The sequence below is a fragment of the Carettochelys insculpta genome, chromosome 3, assembly GCF_033958435.1.
Source record: "Carettochelys insculpta isolate YL-2023 chromosome 3, ASM3395843v1, whole genome shotgun sequence".
Lineage (NCBI taxonomy): Eukaryota > Metazoa > Chordata > Testudines > Carettochelyidae > Carettochelys > Carettochelys insculpta.
The window spans coordinates 13709159-13721013 of NC_134139.1; the positions used below are offsets into that span (position 1 = coordinate 13709159).

The 11855-nt window shown below is 42.6% G+C and overlaps 1 protein-coding gene across 1 annotated transcript in view; it reads left to right on the forward strand.

Annotated features, from left to right (window-relative positions):
- SPTLC3 (serine palmitoyltransferase long chain base subunit 3) overlaps nucleotides 1-9639 on the forward strand; it is a 127374-nt gene extending 117735 nt beyond the window's left edge. The window contains exons 10-12 of the mRNA XM_074988475.1: nucleotides 5239-5374; nucleotides 7052-7181; nucleotides 9520-9639. Coding sequence (XP_074844576.1) covers nucleotides 5239-5374; nucleotides 7052-7181; nucleotides 9520-9633 — 380 coding nt within the window. The 3' untranslated portion in view covers nucleotides 9634-9639. The remainder of the gene's footprint in view (nucleotides 1-5238; nucleotides 5375-7051; nucleotides 7182-9519) is intronic.
- The last annotated feature ends 2216 nt before the right edge of the window (nucleotides 9640-11855 follow it).

Sequence of the window (11855 nt, forward strand, 5' to 3'; positions counted from 1 at the left end):
AGGAATTATGCTAATCAGGTGCTTCATGTGCAGCACGGCACCTCATTGGTATTCTCTGATCAGACTGATCAGCACGCCCCCTTCGAAGGAGGAGGCTCATGTAGACAAGCACCTTGTTTGTTTGTACCACTATCTCCCTGACTTTCGCTCCAGAACCTACTTTAATTACATCAATTTTACTTTCTTAGAATGCATGTTGCCCTTCGTAACAAGAATGCCACAAGCTTCCTTTCCCTTTTCAAAATCAAGACTTTATTAGCAACACAATCGAAACTCAGCCCCCGTATCATATATCTTCCCATGCACTGTACATATTAAAAAAGGAGTTATGCAACGTTTCAAAATCACATATTGTTTGCTATTTAGATATGAGCTGTTCATTGTTGGGCTTTTAGATGTTCACCATTTATTGAAAATAATCTGGATGGTTGTCCTGAAAAATTTGTCATCATTGTTCAGTCTTGTCATGATGGCATGCTTGGTTGCATCCTTAGCGATGGAGAGACATCAGCACCTTTTGAAATACCAAACAGTACTAAGCAAGGCTGTGTCCTTGCTCCTGTCCTGTCCAGCATCTACTTTTCGGTGATGCTGTTAGTTGCTTCTAAGGACTTCCCATTGGGCAAACCTATTCAGTGCCGAACACATTAAAGTATTTTCAATCTCCAGAGAGTTCAGGCTTGCACTAAAGTGATTCTATCTGTGACCTTTTATTTGCTGATGACTGCATTTTTGGCTTGTTCAGTGAAGAATGCACAGGAGCTTTCTGATCACTTTTTTACTTCTGCTCACCACTTTGGACTCACAAGCCGTGTCTACACGTGCACGCTACTTCGAAGTAGCGGCACTAACTTCGAAATAGCGCCCGTCATGGCTACACGCGCCAGGCGCTATTTCGAAGTTAACTTCGACGTTAGGCAGTGAGACGTCGAAGTCACTAACCCCATGAGGGGATAGGAATAGCGCCCTACTTCGACGTTCAACGACCATGTAGTCGTTGCGCGTCCCACAACTTCGAAATAGCGGGGTCCGCCATGGCAACCATCAGCTGAGGGGTTGAGAGACGCTCTCTCTCGAGCCCCTGTGGGGCTCTATGGTCACCGTGGGCAGCAGCCCTTAGCCCAGGGCTTCTGGCTGCTGCTGCGGCAGCTGGGGATCCATGCTGCAGGCACAGGGTCTGCAACCAGTTGTCAGCTCTGTGTATTTTGTGTTGTTTAGTGCAACTGTGTCTGGGAGGGGCCCTTTAAGGGAGCGGCTTGCTGTTGAGTCCGCCCTGTGACCCTGTCTGCAACTGTGCCTGGCACCCTTATTTCGATGTGTGCTACTTTGGCGTGTAGACGTTCCCTCGCAGCGCCTATTTCGATGTGGTGCCACGCAACGTCGAAGTTGAACATCGACGTTGCCAGCCCTGGAGGACGCGTAGACGTTATTCATCGAAATAGACTATTTCGATGTCGCTACATCGAAATAAGCTATTTCGACGTAGGCTTCACGTGTAGACGTAGCCACAGTGATCCTCAAGAAGACAGAAGGTATGCCTCAGCCCATTTGGAAAGAACCCAGCACTCCAGTGATCATGTCATGAGCATGAAAGCAATGCTTGTGAACAAACAGTGTTGGTGGATTGGTTATATTATGAGTATTGGTGATATTATGAGGATGGATGATACACAGATGCCAAAGATGGTCTTCTATGGCCAGATTGCTCACGGTGGTCAGTATAAATGCTATAAAGACATCTTAAAGGCTAATGTGAAATCATCCAGTGTATCTCCCAATGGTTTGGCAACTCTAGTTCAGGACAGATAGTCCTGGCAGCAAACCACTGCTCAGGCTTTTAATTGCTTTGAGAGTCAGCATATCCAGGCACTACAGGAAAAGTGTATGATCCAAAAACAATGTACAACTCCTGCAGTTGGCATTTTATGTGACATCTGTAATCAGCTCTAACAATCAATGGTTAGTTTAGTCACTCGCCCACAGCGTCATAGATGATGAAATCTGTCAATTGACAGCTCAGTCCAAGTCTATAGTTTGGAAAGAATAAAAATGACGGTATAAGGTAGAGGTCTGTAAAAGGATGGGCAGCACAATATAGTGAAGGCAAGTTAAACATTCTTACTTACCCCTTTCCCATAACACAAAAACAAGTGGGTGCTCTTAGTTAAAAGGCAACACATTTAGAACAGATACCAGGAAATACTTTCTAATTCAGTATAGAATTATTTCAAAATAATCGATGCCACTGGACATGACTGGGACAAATATATGCATTCAGAAAGATTCAGAGGATCGGACAATTATATAAATTGGAAGAGCATCTATGGCAGTACTTAGGATTATAACAATTTCAGGGTCTGTCTGTTCTCTTGCTTCAGGGTGTAAACTGAGCGTGAGCTGAAGATTCTATTTTCCAAACAGATGTGGGAAATGTGCATAATTCTACGACTTCTATAGTGATTCTAGCATAGGATGGAGCTGCATCCTTAGCATAACTATGCATGCATTGCATGTTGTGTTTGATCTGTTTGCAAGGTTGACAGAGTGGGAAAGAACATAATTCCACTCAACTTAGCCAGGCTGCTATCAAAACAAGAGGAGGAGAAAATCATTTTTAACCTATTATCCTATGTGAGGTTAAATAAAGGCAACATGGTAATATGTCACATGTATGGATGACTTTCAAGACACTTGTTTGCCTTGTATTGCTGTTTTCTGTTCAATACTTTGGTACAAGTAAAAGTGCTTTACAAAGCAGCTAAACTTTACATGAATACAATTTCTTTTCATGCAGACATCCCTGACTGTCTCTTAGTAAGGAAATTAATATATCTTAAACACTGATAGTGTCGTTAATTATTTCATATTCTTTACAATTATCAGAAATCATCTTTGAACTCTGACAGTATCTGGTAAGCTAAGTTTATGTCTACACTAACCCAGAAGATTGACCCACTGAGCGGGTCGATCTTCTGGGGTTCAGTTTCAGGTGTCTGGCAGGGATGCGTGAAATCGACCTATTGGGTTGACATTGACCCCTGTACTCCTTGCAAGCCCCAAAGAGTTAGGAAGGTCGATGGAAGAAACTTTCTCCCTTCAACCTTCTTCAGTTTCGATGGCTAGATAAGTCAGTTGCAGATGTGTCGAACCTAGCTATGGAATTGCTGTAGCTAGAATTGCATATCTGCAATCGTCTTTCTTTCTCTAGTGTAGGCATAGCCTAAGTGTTCAGCCTGTGTAATGGTCTTGCAGCCAGCTGCTGGTCCTGTCCCTCTCTTCTCCCCCAATGAAGGCACAGAGGACAGTCTGTTTGCTGCAGCTTGTGGTGCTTTCCCCTGTGGCTTTGTGAGTGGGAGAATGCTGCTGAGTGCAGCTCGCCACCCAGTCTGTCCCTCCCAAAACAGTGATGAGCTCTCAGTGGTACTTCCAGCGGGTTGAATGACAGAAGGAAGCATGCCAGGGGACTGGTTCTTTCTCTTTTGGGCCTCCCTGGATCAATTTGCAGAAGCAGAGGGAGGCAGATGAGAGACCAGGTTGGTACCATACATAGGGAACATCTGCTTACTGCAGGGTTCATACAACTTCCTCTAAACAGTGGTTCCCAACCTTTTCTCTTTGTGGCACACCTTGCACTCCAGAGGCTCTTCTCCTCACCCACTAGCCAGAAGCTGCTGCAGGAGGAAAGAGGAAGGGCAGAGTAGCTGACCTGTATCTCACACAGAAAGAAAGGGAGGAAAAGGGGTAGATTGAGCTCTGATTGATTGTTCTACTCCTGGAGAAGGCAGGGCAATGAGTCAGACAGCTAATCAGAAGGTGACATTCCCCCCAACCTTGCTCTAGTGTGTGGTTTTAAAAAAATAATAATAATAATTCTACAGACCCCTCTTTTGGGCCTTAGAGCGCACTGGTTGGGAAACACTGCTCAGACACATATGCTATCAAAGATAGGACTCTGGACTAGATGGACCTTGGGGATCTGATCCAGTCTGGCAATTTCTGCATTCCTAATGAACTATTAGCCATTGAAAGAGACATTATGTTATGTATGGTTTCATGTTGAGCTGGTTTAAAGGTAGTTTCATACCGGGTATTCCTTCACTCTTTTTGTTTACAGTGCTTGTGGAGCTATGTTTGTATGGGACTCCTTTGCCTTTTCCCAAAGTAAAGATTTTGAAGCTCTTTTGTAAAAAGTTGCCCACTCCAGATCTCTATTTTCTGTTGCAAAAGATTTTTGTGTGGCTAGACTTACAATTATCTACACTGGATTGTCAGCTGGAAGAGAGGAAGACATCGATTGATTTGTGGGGAAAAAATGGTTAGTTCAATATTGCTTTTAAAAAGAATGGTGAACATTTTTAAGGTTGAAAAAATACAAAGCTGATTTTCGGTCCTCTCTTAAATTGTTCCTTGATTGCGTAGCCAGAGATTGTTCACTAACTCTGAACTAGTGATATAAAGGTAGAAAATGGGCCTCGTCTGCCTTTTGCCACATCTCTGTCATCCAGAAGGGATTGTACTCAGGTGCAAGAAGGTAACCTCTCCTTTTGTTCTTCCATGGATCCTAGGTCCACTTTTGTTCTTGGACAACCAATGCATGTGGGTGCAAACCAGTAAGAACCAGAGCCCTGCCTATGAGTTTGCAGTGCAATTTGGAGTGTGGAAATAGGTTTCCTTGAATGAGAGCCTGTTATGATAGAAAAATCTCTGCGCCTGTTTTGAATAATATTTGCACATCTTGCCAGCTCAGGTCTATAGCAGGACTTTGTTAATCAGTGAAGAACAATAATGGAAATGGATGGATGTATACATTACCTTACCAGACCACCACTGCTGGCAATGAGTATTTTTCAGCATGTGCTTTACAACTACATGCACTGTAGACAACTGTTCCCTAATCTATGTCCAGGGAGAAAGAGAGAAAATAGTTCCGTCTGCAGGACTGTGTGTCTAAGTACAATAAACTTGACTCTCACTTCATACCAATGTAGGTCAGGCAGAAGTCAGCAGAGTTGCATTATAGTTACACAGGTTCTATATGCACCTCTGAATTCATCTGTCTTGTATAGTGTCACTCACTAAATATTTTTCTGGTGGTTTAAATAGCTACATAAAGATCTCTTGTATCACCAAGAAATTATGAAACTGACCTGTGCCTGTTTTGGCTTTTTTTTTTTTTTCTTGGAGAGGAGTCCCACTGGGATCTGTGTGCTGATTGATTTCATGACTGTCTTATTTCAGGACTTCAGAGAGTACGCCAGTTAGCAGAAAATACAAGATACTTCAGGAGGAGACTGCATGAAATGGGTTTCATTATTTATGGGAATGACGACTCCCCTGTTGTCCCCTTGCTCCTTTTTATGCCGGGTAAAATAGGGTAAGTACTGACGTGCCTCCTAGGTTAACAAAGGTAATTAAAATCATATGAAGGCTTAGTTTTAAACTATTAAATCTGTCAATTTGCTGTCAATAGTGCAAGGGAGAAATTTTTTCCTTTCAGTGAACTTGCCACAGGTAACTTTAAATTGAATCCTGGCCTTATTTTGGATCCAGCTTTTCCATATACTAAAGGAGTGCACAGAATTAAAAAAAAAAAAAATCCCTCTTCTTTCTCTTTGTACTGATGTTTGGCAACAATTATAATAATCTAAAAACCTGTGAATTTTCTCATTATTTTGAAGGTATTTCATTGCTCTCCATTTAAGATATGATGTGTCTTAGACTGACATACATTTCATCATTTTACAGTATGCAATGATGTCTCTTTTTGGACTAATAGCAGAGAAACTGGCAGAAACCTATAAGTCTGAGTTAGCATCTTTGCAAAAGTAATTCTCAGGAATGTGTCTGCCTTCGCTTCTTAAATATCATAGATATGAGTCCTACCTGGCCCATCAGACCTGGTAATAGTTATACCAGGGTAATTGCTCACTCATTTTGGTCTGAGGACAAGCCAGCTCTTGCAGAGAGAACTTGTGCCCTTTTGCGGCCAAGCTTCCATTAGCATTTCAAGGTCTCCCCTGTCTCTCAGTTACACCAGGATCCTGTTAGTCTGAAGTTTATTTACCAAACCCTCTTGCAGTCAGAGAGCCAGACTTATAATCCTGAACTATAGAAAATTCTCAGCCCAAACCACAGCCCAAAGAGCTGGGCTAAGTGCTGGAAGGGAATGGGAAATATCCCTAGATGCAGAACCATCTTGTTTCCCTTTTGAGGCATTTGAGATCAAGCAGGATATTTCCACTTGCCATCCTGAAGTTTGGTGCAGAATGGTCAAGGTACAAAGACTGCTCAGTATTGGGACCCCATCTCTGGAACTTCCTCATGAAGTTGTTAAACAGAGTCCCCCTGTCACTGTCCCATCAGCTCAGGCAAGCTTCGTCTTTAAATCAGTTTATTTGTAACCGCGGTCTCCTCTACCCATTTGCGCAAATTGGTAGAATGGGGTGCAGTTGAGGATGTTAGTCCACGTTCAGAGTTATGAACTGATCTCGTCCCTTTGCATTACTTACCTCACAAACATGAACAATTTTATCTTCAGGACACTGAGCAGGTAGCTGTTCCGCCCATTTTACAGGTGGGGAAATGACACACAGAGGTTAAATGACATGCCCATTCAAGGACAGAGCCAGGAATTAAGCTCAGATCTTCCAAGTCCCAAGTTTCATGCTGCAGACACAAGTCCATTCAATTTTATGTGCAGTGCTTTGTTCAATGAAATGTGATCTAAATGACGTGAATGGTTATTCATCACCATCTATTAGTGTAAATATTTGCCTTATTTAGGGTCTGCTTCTTGCTGCCTTACACTTTCCTTAGACAGTTTTACCTGTGCACTGTGATTGTAAATTGCTCCTAATCAGCATATTTTACAGTCACTTTGCAAATGAAGATGATTACACCAGCTAAAAGGTGGTGGAGAGTTGGTGGTAAAACTCCCATCGACTTTGGAAGGGCCAGGATTTTTAAACACTGTTTTCCACACATGAATGTTTTCTCTTTGTGGTGACTTTATCAGTGATAATTCGTTGTGTTTTTCTGTCCCTTTTCCCAGGGCTTTTTCGAGGCGCATGTTAGAAAAAAATATTGGGGTGGTTGTGGTTGGATTTCCAGCTACTCCTATCACAGAATCGAGGGCTCGGTTTTGTGTGTCTGCTTCACATACCCGAGAGATATTAGACACGGTAAGCACAACTGATGTCCTGGTGAAATTGACATCTGATGCTAGACTGGCTGGGAGAAACTACAAGTTTGTTACTTTGGCTCTCAGTAATCAATTTTACATTTTATTTTCTTGATATTTGTCACTTGATCTTTAAAGCCTTTATGATTACATATTTTATTTAAAATGTTAAGTTACATCACGCTTAACTACACTATATTCCTCTATTCTCAATAGCGACTAAATCTATCATAACTAATACAAACCTGCATGAGGAGAGCATCTAGACTAAAGTTAGCTAGAGTAAAATTGCTAGGTCAGGAATTCTCAACCCAAACATGGGTCACCATTAGATTTGGTAAGGGTCACTGGCTGGGCAGCTCTGAGCCACATGTGGTTCTTTAAGGAGCCATTTGCGCCTCGGACACTGCTCCCTGACTTCTCCTCTGGCTCCCAGTCCTTGTCATGCTGCACTGAAATGGAACTCAATTTAATTGGTTTAATGGCTGGCAGGGCAGGGAACTGCCCACGCTGCAGATGGGGGAAGGGAGTAGAAGGGCTGCAGGGGAAGCCAGGCAGAGGAGGCAGCAGCAGCGACCCAGTGAAACCAGCAGAAGAGCAAGCAACACCCCTGGCCTCCTACTCCTTTCTCTGGCACTTTCCCAGGGGCCACCGGCAGACATGCTCAACAGGAACTGTGCAAGCACTTCCCAGCCTCCAGCAAGAATGGGGCAGTCGGAATAGGCACGGATACACCACAAGCCTGGCTGGGAGCATGCACACCTCCCCAGGAGTGCTCTCCCAGCCGGCCTCTTTCTCACCTGCCGCTTGAAGCAGGGGGCTGGACTCGATGACCTCCTGAGGTCCCTTCCAGCCCTAGGATTCTATGCACAGGCCAGCAGGGCCAGCCTGCAGCAGGAACCCAGGGAGAGTGCGCTGCAAGCCACACCACACATGCCTACAGCTTAGCACCCCAGCTGGCACCTGCCAGAGCCATATACCAGGGCACACTGCCTTACCTTCAACTCTGCAGTCCGCTGAACAGTTTCTTGGGGCAACCAGGGTGTCACTGTGCTGTCAAATGCAGTGTAAGGATACAAACACACAGCACTTGTGCCATTTTTCACCCCAACAACCATTGACTTAAACCACAAGCAAGAATGCAAAAGGGGGAAGATCCATCATATAAGAACATTTCCAAGGGTAGTCATGTTTTTTTAACTACCATACAGCTGCTTCTTTATTTAGCCCATTTTAACACATTCTTAAACCAGAAAACACACACACACACACACACACACACACACACAAAGCTCTTTTGCATATCACTGTGTAAACAGACGCAGGATAGAAGAGCTGGGTGCTGTATTTTTAGCTGATGTTAACCTATTGGCTGCTCTTTGGCCTGGGTTTGAAGCTGGAGGGTTTTGGTCTTCTCCAGGAATTCTAAATGCCCTTGTTTCATATTGAATCCAGTCGGAGTTGAGGATGCACAGCAGTCACATTATAGGACCAGGCCAGCTGCATAGTGTAGGTTCAACCTCTCTAATCTGGAACTTCCTTGTCCAGCAACATCCCTAATCTGGTATGATGTTAGTTGGCTGGATGACCACTCATCCTGGGTGTAGTCAAGTTTCCCCTGGTCCCATAAAGTTTGTTTATAGCCACCAACCCTGGATATCAGTGTTCTGTGCTGTTATTTGGCTGTAATTTACCCTTAAGTGCCTTCTGAGAGCCCAGTAAGCAGTGGAAGTTTTGGTAGACAATATTGACCTCCCGTGGTCAAGAAAACTCTCTTGTCTGGCACCAGTCAGGCCCAAGGGTGCCAGAATAGAGGGATTTGAGCTAGAGTGGAAAATGTACTATCAAGCCACATAATCCTGTTCAAGATACTCATAATAAGCCTGATACACATCTGGGCCTGGTCCACCAATGGAGTTACACAGTGGTGAAAATGACCTTTGGGGTATGTGTGCAGGCCCACCCCTGTTGTCTCATGTTATGCATGTGCCTTTTTCATATAAATCAGAGAATTTTAATTGGTGTATTTTCCCCCTGCTTGGCTGAGAAATACACACAATTTACCAACAGCCTGCTAATAAATATTGCTAATATGATGTAGCCTACCACAGATCCAAATTCTGTTTTCAGTGATGCTGGTGTAAATACAGCTTAGAGCAATTGTTTCATCAGTATAGCTGAGAGCAAAAATCACCCCTTTGGCTTTATTCCTTTTTCTTTGATTTTAAACTTTGAAAACCATGTCTGTTTTTGTGTCCCTTGCTGTTCAGATGTAAGGCAGAAGTGAGAACAGCTTTAAATCCTTTTCTGATAACTGATACAGTGTAATGATTTTGCAGGTCCTGAATGCCCTGGATGAATTAGGCGATCTTCTACAACTGAAATACTCACGGCATTCCAAGTCATCTCGTCCTGAACTGTACGATGAAACAAGCTTTGAACTTGAAGATTAAGTTTCCCATCTGTGACGAGAACATTATGGTGTTACAAAAGAGAGAAAAGGCCTAAGAAATATGAATGCATTTCTTCCCATCTAAGGGCAATTTTTATTTCTCAATTACCTGAAGTGAGGGGAAGCACTGTTGCTGCATTTTACTATATCAGATTTCCATGGGCAAGAGACTATTGCTACAGAGCTACCCCTATGGAGTAATATGCTGATTTAATGTATTTTTATGCAAGCAGACTCTGTGTCATTGGTCAAGTTGCCACTGTGCAGCCTTGGTGCCTTTTTATGAAGAGGCTTCAGGTAGTTTTTAGTTCTGGTTGACATAATAAATTTGAAACCTGAATGGATTCCAGTGTAGTATTTTAGCTTGCATGAATTTCAGCTGTGAGACTGGATAGTACCTAATGCACCAGTGTGGACTGCTCCCAAGACAATGGCAGCTAGGGAGCTTCTTACTTAACTTCCACATTTGAGTTCTCAAAGGACAGCAGCTGTTAGGAAGACCTACTAACTAGCGCATGAGAAAGCATTCATGCAGAAACGTGCTCATTTTCAATATTTCTGACAGAAACCTGTGTTCTTGGCCGCTTGGTGTTGCAAACAAAAGCCAACCTAAGGTTATATAGTATGTTGTGAAGAAAGAATACACAAAAGGCTTCATGGTGTGTGGGACATGGATGTTGTCTGTGAACTGAACCTTTTTGTTAATGGTGGAAATGCTTTTCTGCTACAGCATTCAATCTGCAGCCTTATATGCAGCTGATTGCCACTGAAGTTACTGGGCAGGCTTGTTCTCTTTTCATGTAGCAGTAGTAAACAATTTTAATAACCCTTTATAGTTCCTGTGAAAGCATTGATCAAAACCCTGGGATACTTGCAGTTCACAAACTGCAGCTGACATTTATGAGCCCATTTCCAAGTTTCTTGAACAACTTATGAGCTTAATAAATGCACTAACAAGTAAATAATGCTGAAGCTGCTCGTTACACAGAATATGAAGTCCAGGGTACCATACACAGCTCTGCCACCTGTTAACTTGAAGACTCATTGATTTCTGAATGTACTACATTCCCCCGGTTGATTTATGTACCACTCATTGAAATACTGTTCTCTCTTTACGCTATTATAATGTATTCAGGTGTTTTATTTAAACGGTCTTTATTTTTGGATGCTTGATTGAAATTACTGAGAATATGGCCCAGAGTCAGAAAAATAAGATATGGTTGGTGTTCCATTTCCAATGCATCAAACAAATCGACTGAGATTCTTGAGAAGACATTAAAACGTTACCTTCAGCTTTATTTAGCTCACATCAGTGAGCTTGTTCAGCCTGAGCAGTTTATGAGGAGATTTTTAGAGACCGTAGTTTTTGTATCATACTGGTTAAAAATTGTTCTATAGCTTTAACAAACTCCAAACCATTCCACAATATCAAATGTCATTGTAAACACATCAGATCAAGCAATGTTTAGCTTTCTGTTGCACAGATGTACCATGCTTTCATGTACTTGAAAGCTTTGGTGTAAACTTAACCCACAGCTGCAATATTAGATTTAAGAACAGAACAATTAAATTGTGGCATACCAATTGCAGTATATTACTCCTTGCTTGTTAAAGCAGCTTTGAGGATAAAACAAGGCTGATCAGTTAGGAGGCTCTGGGTTTTGTTGAGGAAGAGTTGTTGTTGTGCAGGTTAATAAAATCCAATGGTGCTATAACTTTAAGAATTGATTACAAAATATTCCATCGTTTCTGAGATCAGCTTAGAGCATGTATATTGGGAGACAAGGAGAACTAACTACTGTTAGATGATAGTTCATTCTGACAGCTGAGCTTAAAAGCACGAAAGAGGCTTGAGGGAGAAGATGTTTGTGCATCAGAGTAACTACAATGCAGAAATATTAAGATGTTCTTGGCCTTTTTTTTACCTTTGAAGTGACTTTTTTTTCCTTGAGTCAGATATTTGCAACATACAGCTTCCGGGCAACTTGAGTAGGGTGAGTATTATGTGCTTAATACTATTTTGTGAGGATGGGGGAGTGCTTTCCTTCAATGAAAAAACAGTAAGCTGGTATTTTGGGTTTTGCTTTCCACTCCTGCATATCTGCGGCCAGTCCTCCGCCAGTGTAAATCAGCATGACTGACTTCTGACCTCCTTTCTTAAGCTGTGTCTCCACCACAGAGTTCTGTCAAGAGAAGTCACTGTTGACAGATATTTCCTGACAG